Source organism: Opisthocomus hoazin, chromosome 5, assembly GCF_030867145.1.
Source record: "Opisthocomus hoazin isolate bOpiHoa1 chromosome 5, bOpiHoa1.hap1, whole genome shotgun sequence".
Lineage (NCBI taxonomy): Eukaryota > Metazoa > Chordata > Aves > Opisthocomiformes > Opisthocomidae > Opisthocomus > Opisthocomus hoazin.
In genome coordinates this window covers 15,064,518-15,089,484 of record NC_134418.1, presented here as the reverse complement: position 1 = coordinate 15,089,484, position 24,967 = coordinate 15,064,518, and the positions used below count along the sequence as shown (strand labels likewise).

At 42.8% G+C, this 24,967-nt stretch overlaps 1 protein-coding gene across 2 annotated transcripts in view; it reads left to right on the top strand.

Annotated features, from left to right (window-relative positions):
* Positions 1–3,755: 3,755 nt before the first annotated feature.
* The window catches only part of STK32B (serine/threonine kinase 32B), a 186,113-nt gene continuing 164,901 nt past the window's right edge, over positions 3,756–24,967 (top strand). For both annotated transcript variants that reach the window (XM_075422154.1, XM_075422155.1), the window contains exon 1: positions 3,756–3,850. In XM_075422154.1, the coding sequence (XP_075278269.1) occupies positions 3,775–3,850 (76 nt within the window). In that variant the 5' untranslated portion in view covers positions 3,756–3,774. The remainder of the gene's footprint in view (positions 3,851–24,967) is intronic.

The following is a 24,967-nucleotide window of genomic DNA, read 5'->3' as shown; positions in this document are numbered from 1 at the left end:
CCTAAGGGAAGTTTTATAATGCAAAGGAGTGTAATCACGTTTGATTTTCTTTATTGCTAACTCTGCATGGAGATCTGAAAAAAATCGCTATTAATCTAAGCCAGACAGCATAGGTCTTAAATGAAAATGTAAAACAATGACTTAAAATGATGTTCATGCTGATTGCAGATTCTCATTTACAGGGGAAAAAAAGCTCTATTAGAAGGTCCTTTTTCCCTATCGTGTTTTCTGCATAGGCTATGCAGTGTTTACGTGCTAAAAATAAAATCTGTTTTTAAGATTAGAACTTGGTTTATCTCAAGAAAAACCTGTTCATCTTTTAGGAGAACAGATAAGCATGAGAAGTTGGATTTGGTTCTGGTCTTGCAAGACTTACAAACTCTGACTGCTTGTAGCTTACGAATCTCTGTCCCAGAAGAGCAAATATTGAATTGTTCAGAAAATGCTCAGGCTTCAGAGAGCTTTGTTGACATGCATGGTGTTATGATATAGAATTTCAGAGGTATTTTCGATTTACAAAAGCAATTGGAAAATCACATGAGTAATTGTTCCTGAACAGTTATTGTTACATTTGGAGCAGATGCAGTGGAATTCAGGTTGTTCTGGGTAGCATTAAAAAAAAGAAAAAAGCTTCTGAAGTTACGTGTCTGTTCAGAGTTTAGCATATATTCAGTGCTGCAGAGGACAAAGGAGAATCCAGGACCATGTGAGTAAGCAGTGTATATATTAAAGGCTTGATATTAATCATATTGAAGGTACTGGGAAAATTGCCATTGGTTTCCTTGAGTCTTTGCTGGGCCTTGATGCCCCCTATTCCGTTGGACACCACTACGAAAAAAGTATTTGATTTAACTGCAGAATTGCTGATGCTCCCAGGAAGATGGTGAGTGTGGTACAAACAAATCTTTGTTCAGAGCAAAGGCATTGTAGCAATGAATACATTGTCTTGCCTTTAGATCAGCAAAATGGAAAATTCTTGTCAAATGATCATTTTTTGGCGTACTTATATAGAAAATGACTGTGAAGGATAATGTCTGTCACTATCTAAATGCAGGAGTTATAGAGGAGGAGAAGGTTATCAATTAAAAAACCACAAATGAATGGTTCATCAATACTTTACTAATACATGTTAATTTTTCACATCCACATTAACACAGCATGCTGTTCGTCTTAACCTCCTGGCTATGCTGATGTTTAAACATAAGCCAGGAGTTTTCACAAACCAAGGACAAAAGAATTCCAAAGCTGTGATAATTCGCATAAGAATCAAAAAGACATGTCAGTCTAGGAGGGCTGACTAATTAACGGAGACAACTCATTGCTCTGTGAAGTGTTAGAACTGTTTCAGTTCATTGTGGGCCTTGTCATATGAAATCATGAAAGACATCTCAGAAGACTTGTTAGACTTTTGGTCTATAGGGAGGGAATTAGATGCAAAGAAGAAACACAGTAACTCTTGGAGACAGTTTTGAGTAATTTTTAATGAACTTGTATTTACTGCAGGCAAAGCAATCCCAAACTGCTCCTGCTCATCCCATGTCTGTATTCTACGGATGCGTTTCTTGTGTGTAAAATGATCAACCTGGGGGTTTATTGACAAACTAGTGCTTCTTCCCATTATTTGGAAGGTCACTTTAAAATACTTTCACAAGAATCAAAGCAATGACATTAACATGATGTAAGCCCTTAGCTCTGGCAGAAGGTAATGCTTATCAGCTGAAATGTGTTAAACTGTAAGTGCAGTCCTCCTTTGCTGAAGCAAAGGCAATGGATTATCCTAAAGCACCATGTTGGCCCATTAACCCAAAGGAGAGCTGAAAGGCTGTAATTTCTATATGCTACTGCTGTCTTCTGACTGAAGGAACATAACCTCAGTAACATGATATTGTTTCTGCTTTTGACTAGATGACTGACTCTTTGAATGGGTGAGTAAAAACAAAATAACCCAAGGCAAGTGATGCTTTGCAGACTACATTTTGGATGAATAGTCATGGGTCAACATTTTGAAAGCTTCCTCCTTTTGCAAACGTTTTTGCATGTGAATAGTGGCAACACAAATAATTTAAGTAAGGGATAGCAGCAAGTGATACAATCTGACCACACCTACTTATGGAAAAATATCACTGTGTCTGAATTTATCAGCTCTCTGGGTTTGTAGGTGCTGCAAGCTCTGAGCTCCCCGCTGCACAGCACAGGGTCTTACCCACTGCGTTCAATTCTCATCAACCTTTCCCTGAAAAGTTATAGCAGGATTATACTGGGTTCATAGACAGGTGATGCAAGTAACGACGGCAGGTAGAAATCATAAGCAAAGAGGCTGGAAGTTCTCCTAGTTTATGTAGAATTTGTTCTTGGGCTTTTCCAAACAGCTATATTAAAAGAAGCGTGGCAGATATTACAGGAGAACATTAGACTCTTTCTGCCTGTATATATGAAAATATATATACTCTGGCATCAGGCTCCTATTCCTTCTACCTTCTCTCCCCTTGTAAAAGTAGAGAAGTCAAACATGCAACTTCCATTTAATTTTTCGTCTGCGGGTTTCGCCTACAGGAACTGCACAGACTTTGACTTGGATACAATAATAATGCAGATACTTTTTTTTTTTTTACTGGCTTCCCTTTGTAGGAAATTTCACGAGTAATTGTTTCTACTTCAGCTCAAAAGTTGCTAGCGGTAGCATTTTCAGAAGGGGGTGGGACAGCTATTTATGTGTATAAATATCAATAGCAACTCCAGAAAGACGTCACTACTCGCTATAGAGCAGGGGATCCATGTTACACTTCAGCGTTTCTCGTGGTTTTCCCTAACGCAGTTTTACAGTGGAACCATTTCAAGAGACACACGTTGATATATGTACACACACTCCTATATAACTACAGACACACATATATCTATATCTGTATGTATTTACCGCCCGTCCAGAGAGGCAGCCCCAAAGCCGCCCGCTGCCCCCCGCCAAGGCGGCGCGGGGGACATCCCCTTCGCGCCGGCAGGTGGCGGTATGGGGCCAGGCCGGGCCGCGCGCCCCGCCCCGCCCCAGCAGCCGCGCCGGGCCCCGTCCCCCAGCGCTCCGGGGCGGCCCGGCATAAGGAGAAGCGGGGAGGACTCTGTCTCTTTTCCTTCCTTTTCCTCTTTGTAAACTCAGTGAAGTTCGGCCAGGTGGCCGCGTCCCTCCGTGCCGCCGGGCGTGAACTGCCGGCCGGGAAGCAAACAAGCCCCACCTCGACCCAAGGCAGCGCTCACCCCTCCGGGCCCCTCTTCCCTCGGGTCCCGGGAGCCCCCACCCGCCGGTGCCAGCCAGCTCCGCCGGGGCCGGCCGGCTCCTCCGGCTCCGCTCCCCGCCCTCAGGCAGCGCCGGCGGGGCGGCGGGCAGCGCGGGGCGCGGATGCCGGCCCCGCTGCCGGGGCGGGAGCGGGGGCTGCCCGCTCCCCGGCGGAGGTCCGGGAGGAGGAAAAGCGCGGGGAGGATCCGCGAGGATCCAGGTGGATCCAGCTTTTACCGCTCGCCGACAGCCACCAGCAGCAGGACCTCCGCCTCCTCCCTCCCCCCTTCACTCCTCCCCCCGCTCCCTCCCTCCCCTGCCCCTCCGCGATGAGAGACCGGCCGAGTCAGTGCGCGCCAGCCAGCAGCGATCGCTGCCGGGGGCGGGCGGATCGCTTTCATGTCGCACGGTGACTGCTAGCCCCGCTGAGGCTCCGGCCCGGGGCCGGGGCCGGGGAGGCGGGGGCGGGCGGGCAGCTGCCCCGGCGCCGGGGTGCCCGGCGGCGGGGGATGCGGAACCGGCCGCGGAGTGACATGGGGGGCAGCCACTCCCACCGCGCGCCCGTCTTCGACGAGAACGAGGACGGTGAGTGCGGAGCTGTCCGCGGTACCGCGCCCGCCGGCCGCCGGCAGGGCAGCAGCCTCCGCCCCGGCCGGCGCCCGGCTCCCCCCGGGGAGCAGCGCGGAGCCGGTCCCGCAGCGGGCTGCCGGCCGCTGGGCGAGCCGCCCGGGGCACGGGGAGGGCGAGCCCGCCTTGGCCCGGCCGTGCGGAGCGGGTGCGTGGGTACGCGCTGCTGGCCGAGCTCGTCCCGGGGGTGTGAGCACATGGCGGGTGCCGCCGCGGGCGCGCCGGCGAGCGGGCGTCGTTTCGGAGGCGGATGCCGGCTGCTTTGTCTTCTTTACGGCTGACTCTTTGCCCACCTGCCCGTGTCAACGGCGGTGTCTCTCGCAGTCGGTGGACTTGTGACAGCACCTTTACTTTCTGAAACTTTTTTTTTTTTTAGCTTGTTCTGTTACTCGGAGATTTTTCTCCCTGCCTAGGTAATGCACCCTGAAAAAATGTGTCACTTGAAGTTTTTAGAAGGCAATGGAAAAGTTTGCATGAAATACGGTGTTTCTTCACTATTTATGCATCTCCACCTCATTTTCCTATGTAGACCATATTTAACTGGAATTATGTGACTGTGTTTCATTTATAGTAACTTTGGCTTTTGAGGCAAAGAGAACACTGCACCCTTAGGAAGCAGATATTTGTATATCATCACTAGAAGTGTTTTTAGTGTTACTTATGGGATAGTTGCTGTTGCCTATCTGGATGATTGATGCTTAATTTTAAGTATATTCCTTTCACAGTAGTTCCCAATATCTTTTATTAGGAGGTGAATGTGTCTCTATAGACTATCACATCGTTTTGGCTTTCTGAGGTTCACAACAAACCAAAAGCATGTGTGCTCTTCTCTATATGTTCAGAACACATGGAGATGCTTTTATTGTTTTGATAATAGGGAGGAAATATATTGCATGCATGTGAAGTGCTTAAAAGGGTGAATACACATTTAATTGTTTTTAAGACACAATTATTCCCTATTCCTTCACAAAGCTTGAAGAGGTATTTGATGAAGTTTGGTTTACAAGACTCCATTGTTTGCATGGAGAATGGGACAGATTATTTACTATTTGTGTATTGTGGTGCCATAGCTGTGATTTTCTTGTAGTGATATGAGATTTCAGTCATTTACCATAGGTCATGCTTTGTAAACAAGTGAGAGAGAAAGAACCTCCCCACACTCCGCACCTCTCACCCCCCGGGTAAAATCTTGATCATGTGCAATTAGTCTTGTAAACCTTGAGGTAACTCATCAAGAAATACCAGGAGTGAAAGCATAGTGTTAATCTTCTCTAGACAGCCTAAGGTAAAAAAATAGCCATGCCTTTGCCTTTGTCAGACTTTTGATTGAGCCTTCTTGAGTTAGCAGTTTCCATTAATTTTATCACTTTTGTTTTTATTTCTTTTTCCTTGAGACAAGGCTGTGGTTGTTTTTTTAACACGATGAACAAAGTTCAGTAGTAAATTACTGCAGAGAAGACTTCATGCCACTTCGTTCTTTTTCCTTCAGGAAAATATTTCTGTAATGCAGCTGTTATTAACACCTAATTAAAAAAGCACAGAAAGTATTTATGGATTTCTATTAGGTCATTATTTATTCTTTGCCTGGGGTTTTTTTTGTTTGTTTGTTTTGTTCTGGTTCTTTTCCCATTATGAATGTTCCTAATATAGTATTTTTTTTTCTTCTTAAGAGATTATGCTTAGCACAACCATCTAGTTCAGAAGAGTCCATTGCTTTTGAAGCAATAACCTATTTCCTATACTACATACAACTTATTATTCAGGATGGCATTTTCCCCAAGTACCTAAATAACATAGGAGAATATCTCCTCTTTGAAAACGTGTCTCGCAAGGTTTAATCCAAAATCAAGCTGTATTTCGTATTCCCACTAGTGGCTACAAGAGTCACTGTTTTCCACAATATTGGACTCAATATGAAATTAAAAAAAAAAAAGCAGCAGAGAAAGTATAGCAAGAGAAAATAGATTTGTTTCTTGAATGGTATGATTTTGCTCAAGAATGACAATGCTTATCAATTCAAAGAGAACTGGAATAAATGAGTTGTATATGAATATGTAGGCACAGTAGAAGCTAAGCTATTTTGTGTATTGTGTGTAATGTCACAGCTGCCTCAAAATGAGAAAAACGAGCAGAGAAAAGTAGTGTCATTTTATGTTCGTACATGTTAATGATGGACAAAGAATAAAACAAGAATTTCGGAGGAAGAGGTTTAAAAACATTTATTGTTATTTGTAAGTCATGGAAAAAGTTACTTATTCAGTGTAGCACTGAACAAGGACATATATAGGGAAACAGTACGTGAAGAGCACCCGGGTACTGCCTGGCAAGCCTACAGAGTGTCTGTTCTCGAGTTACCACTCATGCTTTCTGTCTAATGAGAATAGGTGTTGATCCATTGAGTAGATCTAAAAAACATAGGTTGTATGTAGACTCCCCACCATGCTTAAGATAATAAAAAATGATCCAGCCAGAAGACTGGTCTACGTACTGTAAATCCCCAATTATCACAGACAACATAACACATCATTGTCATACACTGATCTTTTTAAAGGCCATAATAAACACCGTTTTTAAACTAGCTATATTTGTTCTCTATGTTCTATTTTTGCTAGAAGGATCTTCCAGAACTTCACTCTTTTAATGTTTAGAAACATCTGTTTTACTGATTAACTGATTCTTAACCTATTTATAAGATTTATGTTTATTTCAACTTTTTTGTTAGCTTGGACAGCTCTCCACCCTCCATGATTACTCCAGTGCATTGATAGACAGCAAAAATGTCCCCTCTCTTTGTTTTGTAAGAAAATCTCATCCAGTTTTCTTTTATTTCCACTGTTTTTTCATCTCCTGTGCCCCCCACCTGCATGCATTTGAACTTGTCTTGGTTGCAGACAGATAACCTAAATTATACACAGAATTGCAGGAGAGTGTTCACCAGGACCTTGTGCTGGAAACACACAAACTCTACTGGAAATAACTTTCCTGGTACAACCTATAAATACATATGCCCTTTTCATGGACTACCATGTGGGTAGCTCAGTCACCCTGTGATGATAGCCCGCTGGTGCCCTGTTCAGTAATTTCCACTGATGAGCTCCAATCTACAGCAGAAATTTTTGGTGTTCCCATGCACATGACCTTGCATTTTGCATGACTGAATTTTGGTCCATTTCTGTTATTTGTATTCTCAAAGATGATCACCCACTTCTTTCTTTGTGGTGCTCTGATTCTCCATTATTTTACCAGTGTTTTGTATTGTCACCACTCTCATCAGCTCTGTGCCAATTATCAAGTCCACTGAATATTTTGTGTAGATATTCAGCTGGATCATTTCCAGACTCCTTGTCCTTTGCTGTTAACCCCCAGCAGCCTATAATTCCCATTTCAAAAGAACATTTTTTCCTGTGTTACCCACCTTGAATTTTGCCGGTTAATCTTCACCTTGTTCATCTTTGCTTGTATTTTCTTGTATATCACTTCAAAGAAATTGAGAAAAATGAAATCTAAGCCAACTCTACCATCTACAAAATAAGTTTCTCATCAAAGACAAGTATCTGGTTGCCCTCACGCAAACAACTTCTGGCAAACCCATGCTGTATTTAACTGATTTTTTTTTTCTTAGCCTAGATTAGAGCAAAACAACAGCTAGGAAAATTCAGTGAACAAAGTCCTTTTTCTGCCTAGAGCTTATACTCCGGTTAAAGAAGCTCAATGGAAAAATATGTTTCATTTCTTCATTTTTATTGCTGTATAGGTTGGATAGACACCTAGGTCTGGTGTAGCAGCATCGTTACCTCTAATCAAAGCTAGATACTGTAATGACACGAAACTATAACATTTTTTCAGACATTTAGAAAGTGTTATCAGTCTACATAGTACACTAATTGTGTAATTAATTCAGCACTCAGGTAAAAGGAAAACAGTTTCATTTTGGTTAATACTGCTGAAGCCAAGGAACACTGACTCTCTTTACCTTGACTGTTTCCCATTCTCATAGCAACGATCCTCTCCTGAATACGCGTATCCGGTACTAATATCAGGAGAGCAAAGGAGTACATCTTTCCTCATGTTGAGCTCTTCACAAAAAGTAGTAAGTTCACAAGAAGTACAATAGAAGGGTGAGAGGAATATTCACCATTGGCAAACGATATTTACAAATTCGCAGTAAATATCGTAAGTAAAAAATATGTTAGCAATAGCCTGTTGATGGTAAAGAGTATCTTTCATGCTGGATTTGCTTGACCATGCCCAGTTAAAACTTCAATTATATTTAATAGATGAAAGTGAAAGAGTAGAAAAGAGTCATTAAGAAAAGAGCTGACTCAGGAGAGGTGTTACTAGCACCTAACTGTAATAACATATTTGTGTATATTGTGGTGGAAGATACAGAGGAAAAGATAAGAAACAAAACTGTTGGAGGCTACAAGTTGGTCCTGTGAAGTGATATGGCAGTTGTATTTCATTATTTGGGGGTTTAAAAGTCAGTTTTGCTACATTCACTTGTGGAAACAAGTGCACTGGACTTCTTAAGAGCTTGCTTTCATTTTTATAGTACGTGACTACATTTAAAGCAATCACATATTTACAAAGAACTTTTCACTGAGCGTCTTGAAGCTCTAAAGCTTGAACACTCCTTTGCGGAGGTCAGCGTGACATGCTGTGCCTAAGTACTGCAGTCTTGTATGAGGGAAATGAGGCATAGCAACATGCCTTGGCTTATTTCTACATGGACAGTCCCTGATTCACTGTAGTGTTTATGTATCTATTTAATGTCAAGCAAGTGCTGAAGTCCCACTGCTTTGCCTGAGTCATAAGACTTCATTCTGCTGTAGTGTCATAGCTACAGAGCTCAGGGAAAGTCTTAAGTACTGGAGAATATAGCATCCATCCTCTGGAGTTAAACTTTAAATTCTAAGTTGTAATTTAAATTGATTTCTACTTCTCCTCTACCTCTTCCCATTTAAACCTTCTGCTTAAATGAAGAATTTTAAGTTGTTGATGAGTTGCAGAAAAAGTCCTTATTAAATGACCAGCTGCTGAAAAGACCATCTTGTACCATCAGCACAAAAAATAGGTACAGAGCCTAACAAAAAGGCCTACAATTAATACGGTCCAGGTAGCTAAAATGAGCCAAATGGCTGAAAGTGCAGTGGAAACTGGAGACCTATAAAAGCAACATAGGGAAACTTGGAACCAATTTAAAGCAATGGTTAAATGTCAAAATGAGTCAAATTCAGAACAGAGTATGCAGTGTCCAGTTATTGTCAGTGATATGATGGTTCTCATCAGCCTACCGCCACGAAGCTGTAATGGATAATGTCTGAGGCACTCATGTAACAACTGCAAAAAGCTTGAATAACGAGGCTAATAACATACTTTTCAAACTAATTGTTTTATAAAGTATAGTCCTACAGAACAGTTAAATAAACAGTTTAGAATATAAACACCTTATGTTTGTGAAAGTAATATATACAGGATGGGATTAATATTTCTGCTGGATTTTTGGTTTATCATGCAATTTCTGTGGTGGGTTAAGTAGCATTTTACTTTTTCCTTCACAAAGATGAGTATTCCAGTTCCCTTTTAGAACTGGATTGGGTAGGAATACCACATTGTGACCTAAAAATGATCTCAGGAAGGTCTTTGTCAAAAAAATGCATAAAACATGGTTGTTAAGGGCGTTATTTTATGCTGGTTATCAAGGTTTTAGACAAATAAGGTCCAAACCATTGGATTTTTTTATTTTATGCCTTATGACCATGTTGACTTATATACAGCTTTATTTTCCATTTATTGAACTTTAGACATCATTGTCTGTAGTGCAATACATTTCAGAAGCCCTAACGCTACTCTCTGTACAAGCACAGAACAAAACAATGATTGGTGTCGAGCTTGCAGTTACAGGACGGTATGACACAACAGGAGAATATAGAAAGCAAGGGGAGCACAGAAGAACAATATGATAATTCCAGGCACTCACAGAGGTGCCAACTGCCAAACTGTTGTCAAGGGTTTGCATGGTCTGCGGCAAAGGAGATTCTGAAGGAGTATCATGGCATTGCAACCACCATCAGCCATTATCTTCCTGACACCATCTTTTTAAAGCTTTGATACAATGTATACAAATAATGTGAACTTCTTCAGACACTAAATGATAATCATAGGTGAAGTTTAGTATTAGATCATGGGTTGCTCTTTTCTACAGGGTACTCTGAAGAAAAGTAGGATGAATCTGGCATTTCCATCTTTGCTTCTTGCTCCCTAAAATGAGCTGCATCTCTGCTCTTCCACTTGACTATCTTAAAAATATTATATGATGTCTGATTTACCTCGCACTGTCAGGATTAGAACCAAGACTCTTTCAGGGAACAGCTAAAGTATTCACCAATTTTATTTTACTTTACCATCAACCAGATTCAACAAAATCTCTGCCAACAATGGCTTAGAGATGGACCAGATGAATTTTCAAGTTCCTTCCTAAAAATATTTTCTACAGTTCCAAGATCTGATTTTCTGCTTTGGTGGAAACGTCCTTGTCAGGTCCTCTGTCTTAAACAAAAGGCATAATTTAAGTCTTTGCTGCTGCTTTTGTAGCGTTCCAGAATTTACACAAGTGGTTGGCATGACACCTACCTCTAAGAGTATTAAGGAATTTCTTGGGGGCTTGTTGTCTAGGAAGTGTAAGTGCTCAGAAGAGGTAACATTCTACCCATGTTGCTATGTGTGTTTTGTGGTGTGCCTGTATGTCAAGGTAGGCTTTTTGGGTAACTAAGTAGAGATAATTCAAAGCTAACCAAGCATCAAGCAAGATAAGCATAGAGACTCCTATCCAAGATCAGGGAAAACTCTGAAAGTGGAATAAACTGTGAGAAAACAAGATTGTTGTCTAGATCTCAACACCGTTTCTTTTGCAATCACTCCTTTACAAATTCATAAATTCTCTCCCATTCCTACACACAGATGTTTCTCGCAGTGGAAAGGTAAGGCTCTGCTTCTTCAGCTGTGCTGCTGTGGTTTTCTCTGCCAGAAGAGTAGGCTTTCAGACAGCTGGGTTCTGAAGGACTGGAGAAGCTGAATGGTGGAAGAAGGAGCACACTGAAAAGCAAACACAAACGCTTGGTTTTGCCATGGACAAATGGTGTTCAAATGTACAGAGATATTACACTGATTCTACTCCTCAGTATTGGCTTCACTTCCAGTAGAGTTCACAAGATCAGCCTTTCACTTCTGATCATGAGGCTGGTTGCACTCACTCCCGTCTGACACCTTCCCATAGAACAATGGGAACAGCTCTATTTCAACCCCTTGGGCTCCAGTGTGACATCCACTGTGTCATTGGTAGCACCTGGCATGAAAGTGGAAGAATTCGTTGTTGTGGATGTGGTTACAAAGCCAGCAGTCATGTGGGAAAGCAGTTTTTTGTGAACCTTAAGTAATATGCCATCCAGTGAATGGAGGAAGTTCAGCCTGGAATGAGGTGTTGCACCTGACTGGATTAGAGAATGACTGAGAAAATCTCTGGAAGAAAAAATAGTAAGGAATTATGATCTTGCTCATAGATACTCAAAGAAAGTAAGTCCTATCCTACCAGAACTGTCTTTGTACATTTTCTTCTGAATGCAGGCATAAGAACGAGAAAGGCAGGGTTCTCGCTGCCCAAGCACAAGACTCTTACTGTTTTCTAGCTTCCTCACTAAACAGCAAGGCTGGGAAAGCAGAAGCAGAACCTTTCCTGGTGCTAAACCTAGTGGGCAGTGACACCTGGGACCAAGCACTGAAGGGCAGAAAAGAGGAAAAGATTATCAAATTCATTTTGGAGGTTTCAGGGTGTTTTGACTTAGCTGGAGTGAGCCAATGCTGAGATCATGGGAAAGGTATGGAAGAGAAAAGGTTGCTACTGAGATCAATAAACATAAATCAAAAATTTCTGAGAGGATATTGAAAGGAAAACAATAACTTCAAGTTCAGCCTGGTAGTGGAGCTCCACAGTATCCTATCATATTAAAACATGTGAGGGGAAGGGACAAAAAGACATCCACCAAACTTAGCAGGAGAGGCAAGGACTTTGTGGAGGAGGATGAGCAGCAGTAGTAAGCAGTGTGCACATCAGGGGACCTGATCTCTCTTGGGCACAGTTCTGCTTAATTTCATGAACTAGTTAAATCAATTACCTTAAACTACATTACTTACTGCCTAATGTAAGCCTATGTTGAGCTGTTGCTGAATTTACTATTCTACTTGTGAACACTATCTAGACGTGTATATGTAGGCTTCCCTGCAACAGGAAAAAGCAAAAGATTATTATTCTGAAAAGATCAAAAATTTGTGCTAGCAAGAAATGTTGTTTTCTCAACTAAATCATATTCTGAGTTTCCTTGGACTCAATCACAATTTCGCGTGAATAACAAATACAGGTTGTTTGCAGAAACAGAACAAATGCCTGGATTTTTTTCTCCTTTGGTTAAAGAAGAACAAAGCTGGTTTGCTCTCTGCGGTTCAGTCTTTCATATATTAACTGTTATGAAGAATAATACTGGCTTTTATTTGTCTGCATTTGATCCGAAGAAACTACTTACTTTATCAGAAATGCCTGTTCACATCTCACAGTATCCGCAGATGAGCACTGATGTGGCCCAAGATGCCTACGCCATCTCAGTACCTGAGCAGGTTGAGTGTTAATGTATTTATCAGGCCCTAGAAATTATCTTAACACTATATCACATGGAACATCCTTTGACTTCATTTTAAACTGTTAGAAAACAACATCATACTGTATAAATTATACATCATGTGTATGCAGTATAACATTATACTGTACCCTTGAAGTTCTTACTCTTCTTTTTCTAATGTTTTGGAGTATGTAGTAGGTGGACTTTTATTGTACTTCCTCAATGCAAAGATTTTTTTTGATAGATACTGTTACTATACCTTTATATAACACAAATTTCTGGAGAAGAGAGGTAAGACCGAAGGTGCCTGTTGCTTCACTGGTGAGTACTACCAGGCTTTCCCTTTCAGATTCCTCGCCTACCAGAATCTGACAAATATAATGAAATTTCAGCATGTGACCAGTGTTCAGGCTCTCCTCAGGAAAACCTTGGTGTTATATACTGGCCTATTCCCTTAGGCAGCATTCACCTGACATGTCCTGCAACAAGGGACAGGAGTAGGAGTGTACTTCTGTGTCACAGAAACGAGGACTTTCTTCCTTCCTTTCCCAAATAAGTAGTTTTCCACCCCAATAAGCGGACGATTTGTTTACACTGTAATCATCTCTCACCTGATCAGTTTGACCTCATCTTTAGCTCCCTTAATTTCCACATTGACGCTTATCAGCTTGTATATTTTCATAAGTAAATGAAACAATCTGAATGGACAGGCTGGGGCCAGGATTTACTAAGCAATTGGACAGGTTGTTTTTAACCACTGGATATCTGAACTCTGTAAAAAATGTTTGTAAAAATCTGATGTCTCTTCTTAAATCACTTCCTTGGTTCTAGAGGCTGTCAACTTTCTGTGTTTTCCAATCCAGCGTTCTTTATCTGTCACTAAACCTAGCAGTATGCAACCAAGGAAAGCTCACTGGACTTTTCAATTTGTTTCACTTGTATTCAGTTTATCAGGGTTCTTTTTATCAGTTTTGCATGTGATTAGTTTCTGCTATCACTAACATAAAATTCTTTCTGTCTATAATCAGTCTTTCTCCTACACTCCTTTTCTATGGTCTCTGTCATAGTTTTTGACACAAGAGTATCAAATTATATAATACTTTTATTAGAAATGTTGTACTCTATTTTCTGACATGATTATTAAGTGCACCAGTACAGGCTTGGGATGGACCTGCTGGAGTGCAGCTCTGCGGAGAGGGACCTGGATGTCCTGGTGGAAAACAGGTTAACCATAAGCCAGCAGTGTGCCCTGGCTGCCAAGAAAGCAAATGGAATCCTGGTGTGCATCAAGAAGAGTGTGGCCAGCAGGACAAGGGAGGTTCTCCTTCCCCTCTACACTGCCCTGGTGAGGCCCCATCTGGAGTACTGTGTCCAGTTCTGGGCTCCCCAGCTCAAGAAAGATGAAGAGCTACTGGAGAGAGTCCAGCGGAGGGCTACAATGATGATGAGGGGACTGGAACATCTCCCCTACGAGGAAAGGCTGAGGGAGCTGGGCTTGTTCAGCCTGAAGAAGAGAAGGCTGCGAGCGGACCTAAGAAATGCTTATAAATATCTGAAGGGTGGGTGTCAGGAGGATGGGGCCAAGCTCTTTTCAGTGGTGCCCAGTGACAGGACAAGGGGCAATGGGCACAAACTGAGGCACAGGAAGTTCCGTCTGAACATGAGGAAGAACTTCTTCCCTCTGAGGTGACGGAGCACTGGAACAGGCTGCCCAGGGAGGTTGTGGAGTCTCCTTCTCTGGAGATATTCAAGACCCGCCTGGACAAGGTCCTGTGCAGCCTGCTGTAGGTGACCCTGCTTCAGCAGGATGGTTGGACTAGATGACCCACAGAGGTCCCTTCCCACCCCTACTATTCTGTGATTCTGTGATTCTGTAATATAGACATGTAAGTTACTTTCATGCATTCCATAATTGAGACAAAGGCATTTTCCTTTTAAATTGAAGGAACCCTTCTTAGAAGCTTTACTAGAGTTGGTGGCAGCCTATTATAAAGGTTTTTAAGGCTTTAATGATAACTAAACATAGTTGATGAATCTGAAACTTATTTCACAAATTTTATATCTTCATAAAAATTTTCTTCATAATATCATATTGTAATATAAAAGTTTGTGCTTTTTAGCCTCCTACTTCTATCTGGCAATATTTTCTTGCTTTTGAGTTTATTTCCACTTTCTCATTTTCTCTCTTTCTTTCAGAGCTTATTTTAATTACAGTTCTTTGAAGTTTGGAAACTTTTAGATGAATTCTATAGCTGATGTCCTTTTCTGCCCAGTCATTTTTAGCTTGGTTTGATAGCGAATGAAATAGAGTACTGGCTTTGTCATAGTATTGCTAACACTGTTCTGCATAAGAAAGACTGTTGTATGAAATAAGAAAAATATACCACGGGGTGGTATATGGCAATGGACAAAAAATATTTTCCTTCTTTTTCCTACGTTTGCAGTGATAAGGGAACACCTGCTGTTCCTTATTTAAGATCTAAAAATACAAACTGAGTTAATCCTTCCAGTAATTATTATTTCCTTTTGATATTGTTCTGCCTCCCTTGATGAGTGATGAAAACTGTTCTTAGCCACCCTGTTAAAACAGAGATGCAATATAATCACTAAATCACCATCAGCCTCCTAAGCGTCCTTCATGCATTTCTGAAACCATCTTCCGCTTCCCCCTGGATTGTTTTCACATTATGTTATGAGGACTGTTTTTATGCCTTTTGAGGTTAGATTTAGATAAATCTTTGTCCAAGCTGTAAAGCCTGCAAACTCTTTTGGTGCAATATCACATCTTAGGCACCGTGATCTGCTACACAGACCTTGAAGTCAAAGAACAAGAGCTGATCAAAAGTTCCTTTCTGAGAAGCAGCAAAAAGTTATTGTTTTAAGTCCAGCTTCATATTTGATGGATTTAGCCTATGAAGACCACAGAGAAAACAACACACTCTTATGTGTAGGGCATCGCTACGAAACAAAGTTAGCCTTTACTGAGACTGGTTTGGATGTAATGGGAGGAACAGACTAGCCAGAAGTCTTCTGCAGCTTCATAAGACTCTTCTCTGCCAGCCTTGGCATGTGATTTTTCAGGAACAGCACGCCAATTATGCCATTATTTCCAGCTCTTTGCTAGCCCAGTGACATGTCATTGAGATCTCTTGCTTAAGGTTTTAAGCTACACTATTAAACTACGTTGTTTTACTGTGCAAATAATAATAGCAGATAAAAATACAGGAGAAAGAGAAATACTTTTTTAGTGTGAAATTCTCTGCAAAAATCCCAGTGTTGAAAGACTTTTTTGCAGGATCCCTTGATCTGTTAAACAAAAATGTCACCATGACGTGCTGTGAGATTTTGCTGGAAAGGAGTCATAGAGCAGAGAACTCTTCCTGTTGATCCAAACTTGCAGCAGGGCAATCCTTGTTCTTTTGGAGTTAGGGAGCTCGCTGTTGATGAACAGGAGAAGAGAGCAGCTAGAGAATGGCTGCCCGGGCAGTGGTAACCGTTGGCTGTGGGAGGCAGGATGTGCAAGTGGAGTTTGTCTGGTGGCTAGGTAAATTCTAGCTGTTGCTAGGATAGCACCTGCTCTCTGAATGGCTTTTCACAAGGTTTTTCTGAGACTGAGGAGAGGTTATGTCTGCTGTTTGGGAAAGATTAAGCAATACAAGGTGATGAAGAAATGCCATGTCTTCAGCGGTTTGAAGCACTTATGCTGAGTGCTGCCCTGACTTCAGACCTTCAGTTCTCTTAAGCCAGAAGCCCTCAGTCTATCTCACAGAGCACAGGCATGGATTTTAAATGTGTTAATATTAAGTGACCCTTTCAGTGTAGTTGCTGTACCTTTACAGAGAAAAGATACCGCTTGTGGCATTCGGTGTTCTCATTGTTTCTAGTGAGATGCAGAGAATATTGAATTCTTCCCTGGGCACACAAATGCTAATGAGTAACTACAGGATCAGCTCTCAGCCGTATAACCTTCCTCTGCTAGGTAGATCATATACAACTTTTGATTCACAGACATGTGGATCAGTGACATCCTGATGTTTTGAGTGACGGGATATGCTGGATGTTGCAAAGAACTTCCTGCAATGGTACATTCTAATTTGGAAAAGAAAAATACAGCCCAGCAGACCACCCAGGACAGACTGCTGACTACTATGTTATGCAATATGTTTCTTCTTTAGTGATGTTAAGCTGACTTCCAGTCCTTTTTCCACCTGTATTTGTTGATAAACATAACAACAACAAAAAAAAGAGACCTGCTGGTGGGAAATAAACTTTTATTTTTTTTCTATTTTTAAGGTTTTCCATTCTGTATTGTGTAGAAACAGTTTAATGTTCCTTTCATAAACAGCCGGAGGAAGTTCTGATCTACTGATTTACCATTTTATCCTGGTTAGGAAAATGTAATACAGATACACACATATTTTTGGAGAATACTCTCTCTCTTTCTTTCTCTGTATATATACACAGATATTTCTATGTGTACTTTACTCTCATGAAAATAAACCCAGTGTGTGTGGTAGGGAACTCTAGAACTGAGTCACTAATATTCATTATTTTCGTCTAACATCTATAATTAAACTTCTTTGAGATGCTATTTCTGTGACTATACAAAATTGGTATAAGCACATTTAATACCATCGAATGTTTCAGGCATTAAGACTAACAAACCCTCTGCTACACTAAGCAATTTTATCCTCTGCAGTTCACTGTTTGTTTGTGCTTTGCAGCTGATAACTTCTGTTGTTAAAATTAGAAGTTATGTTCTTTCCATTAATATCTGTCAGCTACACACCCTCTACATCAGATGAATCTTTTTATTTATTCTTGATGTAAGGTAAATCTTTATAAATTAATATGTGGCTTAGAAAGTCTACTGACTTTCTGCTGTTAATGCCAACCCCCAGCCATAATCTGGGAACAGTGGCTGGTCTGATGTCCTCCTCCTTCCCTCAATCTCATGAAATGTTCCCCCAGCTGACATGAAAGCCTGGGAGTGGAGATGAGGTGGGTTTGGTTTTTTTTGTGAGAGTACCTATGTTTGCTTTGCTTTAAATTGTCTATGTTTCACTCCTAATCTTCACAGTGGATAGATAAGGCAAAGGCCCTAATTTTCTTGTTCTTATCTACTGTTTTCAGCAATGCATGGTCCTATCAGCTTTAGTGTAATTGCTTGTGGTGTGTAAATAAGCATACTTTTATCAAGTTGAAACTATCTTTACTTCATCACTGGAAGGATTTCCCAGAGGCAAGTAGTGCACTGATCAGAGAATAAATCATCAGCTCCAAGTAAAAAAAACTTTTGCAATTAGGTGGTCATTGTGCGCACAGCAGTCAGCCCATCTTTTCCAATCTTGGTACCAAAACTACCAGTTCCATCATTAAACATTTATCTGTAAACCTTGAGATGAAGAAATTTGAGTTGCACTGAAATTCCACAAGTTCTTTATGAATTAAATATAGCTGTTACTATCAGGTCTTTTTCCACCCTTTCTAGGTGTCCTGAAGGAAAACAGTCACAAAAAATGAAGTATCAAAATAGATAGGTGTTTTAAAGTTAACTAATAACTGAGGCTATTGCTTCAAATGAAGTTGGGAAAAATTGATCATGTTGGATCAACAGAAGTTTGGTCTTGAACATGTAGGTAAGAAAACCTTTGGGAGACCTGCTTTTACTCCAAAATGGCAGACCAAGCAAAATGATTCTTATGAAATTAAATGATTCACACCATGAAATAATAAGCATCCTAACTAGAATCAGAAAGAAACCCCTTTTTGCCTCCAGAAAACTCAGAGAAATGGATCTGTAAAGTTAGATTCAGGTCAGTCCCTCTGGAACCTCAAAAGTTTGTATATGAGGTTCCATCCCTCAAATGCACTTTATTTTTTTAGAAATATAACTTAGTTTTAAAAATGTACAAGACCTATGAGTAAGATGCAACCTGAATGCTGACGTACACAGTGAAAGTCATTTATTTGTGGAGGATCGATGGAACTGTGGGTGGGCTAAAAGATGGGGTTAATGGAGGAGGCCAGCCCTCGTAAAAGTAAGTTGTTTGATTTAAACAGTCGATGGCAATCTGGGTAGTAGAAGAGGCATCTAGCTTCTGCTGGACTTTCAGGTGCTTCTTTGTGGTCAGGCAGTAACGGAATACCTGCAATTTTCTTTAACTCTTCTGTACTGGAGTGCTGTTACTTAAACGTACTCACTATATGTGCTGCTAATTTAATGAAGTACTGCCTTTTTCCACGGTGAGAGGCAGCTTTTCCCATTTCCAATCAGCTACTGCTGTGCAACCTTACAGTCGGCTCCCACTGCCATAAAACCACGGCCGAGGGTGTAGCTCTGGGAATGCCACTGTGCAGCAGCAGCAGGCAGGGTGCAGCTGCCCGTCCCCAAGGCAGTCTTTCAGAGCAGGCTGGAGACAGCAACTGCGGTCAGCCAAGGTCCAGAGGGTAGCTGGGGTGCATGACCAGGCACAGACATAACTGCAGTCTAACTTGGGTGAGGACTGGGCTGAAGTGCAGCTCAGCAAAGCCTTGGCAGGTCCCCACCAGGCTCCTCGCGGCTCTTTCTCACACAGCTTGTTTTGTAGTGGCCTGGTCGAGGCCTGGGCTGCAATGGGGCTCCTGAGCCCTTGGGCACCGTGGTGGTGGTAGGGCAGGAGAAGCTTGTCATAGCCAGCAAGGCAAGTTAGTGCCCTCAGAGCCCTGGAGATACAAGTTGTTTTCCAAGTTGATGTATGTGACTTTTTTGATAAGTAAGAGCCACGAGACATAAATGCCTGGACATCTGCAGAAATGACCCTTAAAAGTTCTTGAAGTCCGTGCAACTTTGATACTATTTTCAAATCCCAGAAGATAAGCCAGACCTGGACAGCCACATTTATAACACGCAGGTTTGCTTGCTTCTTTTGAAAGGTTTTTCCTGGGGAACATCACTGCTATCAAACTGATGTGCTTTAATCTTACAATGACAAATGAAAAACCAGCCTAATTCTCTGCACTTTAGGCACACTTCTGCTGCAAGTTAGAACTGGCGTCATTCATTTGAAGCCCATGGGGTTGGTTAGGTTTAAAAACACTAAATGGGAGGCAATCCCAGTTGAAATCTGAATCTTTCTGACCCTTTAGTGTCCTTACTTGCCCCCAGTGTTTCATTTGTAGTTGTGGTTAAAAATAGAAGAGATAATTCCTCCAGTTCCAATTTTGGAGACAGACTCCTCATCTCATGGGTTCTGAATTTAGAAGAAAAAGAGGAGAACAACTCGTACTTTGTCTAGGCTTTTGGGTAAAACCCTGTCCATATGGCTCCCTAATATTCCATTAACATAGCACTGAGACTCATTTTCTGAAGTCCTACGCTGTAAGAATAGTGGTCTCAGAGCCACCACCCAAAGAAGGCTAAAGCAGAGGTTTCTTAGCTTCCCCCTGGCATGTCTGGCATTATAGAAGCCTCCACGTGGTTACGATTGACTGATGCCTTACTGAGGATTTTGTTGGCAACATCATCTAAAGAATTTTCCTCCACTTGAGGATCAGTCTGGTAAATTTTACTGTAGGAGAAAACACTTTGGTCCACTGAAATTTGACATTTTATTCCCATAGCAACTTTCCTCTGAGAGCCTTCCAGTTCAGATATTAATGAGGTTATTCTCATAGTGACTCTGAAGGAGGTGAATATTTCCACTTTCTAGCTGAAAAAGATGCTTCATAGTCTATTATGTGTTTCCTGATCTCACAGGGAAGTCTGTTACAGTCAAATTTAGACTTTCTGTATTTTAGAAATACATTTTCTCAAGGAATATCTTTTCTGTTGGACATACCTGTCAACCTGTTTCTCCTTGCAATAGATTTCAGAGATTCTTTTTGTCAGCTCGTTCACAAGTAAGCAACATCATCGATCAGAAACCCTCTTTTCCCAATAAAAGGCAGTTATGTTTTATTACTTACGAAAGGTCTTAAAGACACTGTACATTTGAGCAGGTCCTGAAACTTTGCTCCTTATTTTCAATGTCAAGTTTACCCTTCGAAAGGGCTGTGAACAGCATGGAGACTCACAAAGGCTTCCCTACTATTCACGTGTTGTGATAAGGTCTAGTACATCAATTCAATTGTTCCTTGACAGCTTCTGGTGTTTCCAGTGTTGCCACTAAGTTAATAGCTTTTCTGAACCAAATCTCTCTCCTGTCACAAAACAAAACTGTTTTCATAGCAACAAAAAGGGATCTTTAATTAAAACTTTCACTGAGTTTATAATATTAAAATTTTATAAATTGTTGCTCTATAATAGGAAACATGGATGAGTGATTAAGATGATATCAGAAGTTCCAATTACTTTCCACTAAAATGTGTTAGTCTATGCAAAAGAAACCTTTCTACTAGAAAATATGTTACCTGAATGCTATATGCTAACAGAATGTATGTGCAGCTAAATCAGTTGCAAACACCTTCTGTTATGGTAAACTAACCTGAAGATTTGACATGGCCTAACTAAATCCTAGTGATTTTGATGTGACAATGGGGTCAGGTTTATGGACTTGTCAGTTGCATTTTTATCCAATGCAGCAAACCTAATAATAACCTAAAAATTTCAGTTCTTCATGTCATGTAGCTTCAGTGCCAGCCTAACTGGAGAATCACGTGCTTTCACATGGCCAGTCACAATGAATCTTGTGCACAAGAAGTGAACATCTCTACAACACCAAAGTGTAACTGTTTCCAACTACCACCAAATCTTTTCTGGCTTTTGGGCTTGTGTGGTTATTCAGGCTCTGGCCATTGACAGACACCAGTGATGGCTATCTAGCAAAGGTGAGAATTTTTACATTTCAGTCCATCCCGAGGAACATCTGGTGGCATTTTTCATAGCACAGAGTTATATACCGATACGTAAAATCCCCAGTCAGTCATTACAGATTTTTCACAACAATCTGTGGCTAGTTACTGCCTGTTGAAAAACAGTAGTAGATTTAGCAGGCAAATTTCTTTCAGTTTTCTGTTAAACCTAAAAGTGAAGGCCGCAGTATTTGAAGTCCAATTATCTTTTTAGCTTAATGTATGGGTGATTAACCAGTCATGATAACAGAAGACTACTGAGATGTTGAGAAGGGCTGCTTTAAAATAAATCTGCTGAAGGATTACACTAAACTGACCCACAGAAATCAAGACCACCTAGGCTGATGGCCCATCATCAGCACTCAAGTTCTTGCTCTCAGTGTATCACAGAATCACAGAATCACAGAATAGTAGGGGTTGGAAGGGACCTCTGTGGGTCATCTAGTCCAACCCCCCTGCCGAAGCAGGGTCACCTACAGTAGGCTGCACAGGATCTTGTCCAGGCGGGTCTTGAATATCTCCAGAGAAGGAGACTCCACAACCTCCCTGGGCAGCCTGTTCCAGTGCTCCGTCACCCTCAGAGGGAAGAAGTTCTTCCTCATGTTCAGACGGAACTTCCTGTGCCTCAGTTTGTGCCCATTGCCCCTTGTCCTGTCACTGGGCACCACTGAAAAGAGCTTGGCCCCATCCTCCTGACACCCACCCTTCAGATATTTGCAGGCATTTATAAGGTCCCCTCGCAGTCTTCTCTTCTTCAGGCTGAACAAGCCCAGTTCCCTCAACCTCTCCTCGTAGGGGAGATGCTCCAGTCCCCTCACCATCCTTGTAGCCCTCCGCTGGACTCTCTCCAGTAGCTCTTCATCCTTCTTGAACTGGGGAGCCCAGAACTGGACACAGTACTCCAGATGAGGCCTCACCAGGGCAGTGTAGAGGGGAAGGAGAACCTCCCTTGTCCTGCTGGCCACACTCTTCTTGATGCACCTCAGGATCCCATTGGCTTTCTTGGCAGCCAGGGCACACTGCTGGCTCATGGTTAACCTGTCGTCCACCAGGACACCCAGGTCCCTCTCCACAGAGCTGCTCTCCAGCAGGTCCACCCCAAGCCTGTACTGGTGCATGAGGTTGTTCCTCCCCAGGTGCAGGACCCTGCACTTGCCCTTGTTGAACCTCATCAGGTTCCTCTCTGCCCAGCTTTCCAGCCTATCCAGGTCACGCTGAATGGCAGCACAGCCTTCTGGTGTATCTACCACACCTCCCAGTTTGGTGTCGTCAGCAAACTTGCTGAGGGTACATTCTAACTCTTCATCCAGGTCGTTGATGAAGAAGTTAAACAAGACTGGGCCCAGTACTGACCCCTGGGGGACACCACTTGTCACCAGCCTCCAACTAGACTCAGCGCCGCTGATGACAACCCTCTGAGTTCTGCCATTCAGCCAGTTCTCTATCCACTTCACCGACCACTCATCCAGCCCACACTTCCTCAGCTTCCCTAGGAGGATATCATGGGAGACTGTGTCGAAAGCCTTGCTGAAGTCAAGGTAGATAACATCCACGGCTCTCCCTTCGTCTACCCAGCCAGTCATGTCATCGTAGAAAGCTATCAGATTGGTCAGGCATGATTTCTCCTTGGTGAATCCATGCTGACTACTCCTGATAACCTTCTTTTCTTCCACTTGCTTCATGATGGCCTCCAGGATAAGCTGCTCCATCACCTTTCCCGGGATGGAGGTGAGGCTGACCGGCCTGTAGTTCCCTGGGTCCTCCTTCTTGCCCTTTTTGAAGATTGGAGTGACATTGGCCTTTCTCCAGTCCTCGGGCACCTCTCCTGTCCTCCAGGACCTCTCAAAGATGATGGAGAGTGGCTCAGCAATGACATCCGCCAGCTCCCTCAGCACTCGTGGGTGCATTCCATCGGGGCCCATGGATTTGTGGACATCCAGATCACTTAAGCGATCCCTCACACAGTCCTCCTCGACCAAGGGAAAGTCGTCCTCTTTGTAGGCTTCTTCTCTTACCTCCAGGGCCTGGGATTCCTGAGGGCCAGTCTTAGCACTGAAGACTGAAGCAAAGAAGGCATTCATTAGCTCTGCCTTCTCCGCATCCTCCGTCACCAGGACACCCGCCTCATTCAGCAGCGGCCCCACGTTGTCCCTAGCCTTCCTTTTGCTGCTGATGTAGTTGAAGAAGCCCTTCTTGTTGTTTTTGACATCCCTTGCCAGCTTCAATTCCAGGTGAGCCTTGGCCTTCCTCGTTGCATCCCTGCATGCTCTCACTACGTTTCTGTACTCTTCCCAAGTGGCCTGTCCCTCTTTCCACATTCCATGCACCTTTCTCTTCTGCCTGATCTCCGCTAGAAGCTCCTTGTTTAACCATGCAGGTCTCCTGCCTCCTTTGCTAAATTTCTTTCTCAGGGGGATGCATTGCTCCTGTGCATGGAAGAAGTGTTGTTTAAAAAGCGACCAGCACTCATGGACCTCCCTTCCTTCGAGAGCCCTGGCCCATGGGATTCCTGCCAGTAGCTCCTTGAAGAGGCCAAAGTCAGCCCTCCTGAGGTCCAGGGTTTTGATCCTGCTTATCGCCCTGCTTCCTCCACGCAGGATCCTGAACTCGACCATTTCATGGTCACTGTAGCCGAGTCTATCTCCAGCCTTCACGTCCTCCATCAGTCCCTCCTTGTTTGTTAATACAAAGTCCAGCAGAGCGCCTTTCCTTGTTGGTTCCTCCACCACTTGCATCAGAAAGTTATCATCGATGCTCTGTAGGAACCTCCTGGATTGCGCCTGCCTAGCTGTATGGTCTTCCCAGCTGATGTCAGGGTGGTTGAAGTCCCCCATGAGAACCAGGGCCTGTGACTGTGAGGCTGCTTGCAGCTGCCTGTAGAAGGCCTCATCAACCTCCTCCTCCTGGTCAGGTGGCCTGTAGTATACACCCACCGTAATGCCACCTGTGTGAGCCTGTCCCTTAATTCTAACCCACAAGCTTTCAACTCCTTCTTCACTTGCCCCCAGGCCAAGCTCAATGCATTCCAGTTGCTCCCTCACATATAGAGCAACTCCCCCACCTCTTCTTGTTGGTCTGTCTTTCCTAAAGAGTCTGTAGCCATCTATGACAGCATGCCAGTCATGCGAGTTGTCCCACCACGTTTCTGTGATGGCGACCAAGTCGTAGCCGTCCTGCTGTATAATGGCTTCCAGCTCCTCCTGTTTATTACCCATGCTACGTGCATTGGTGTAGACACACTTGAGCTGGGCTGTCAATCTCACCCCTGACCCTGGCACTCCAAGCCTAGGCTCATCCCTAGTGAGCTGGGCAATGTCCCCTTCCCCCTTTGAACCTAGTTTAAAGCCCTCTCAATGAGCCCCGCCAGCTCGTGGCCGAGAATTCTTTTCCCCCTTTGAGATAGCTGGGCTCCACTTGTTGCCAGCAGGCCCGCTGCTGTGTATACCTCCCCATGATCAAAGAAGCCAAAATTTGACCGATGGCACCAGTCCCTGAGCCACCTGTATGGTACCACATGAATAATTTCAGACTGATCAGATCAGTGCCCCTTCACCTCCATGGGCGTAGAAGTAGC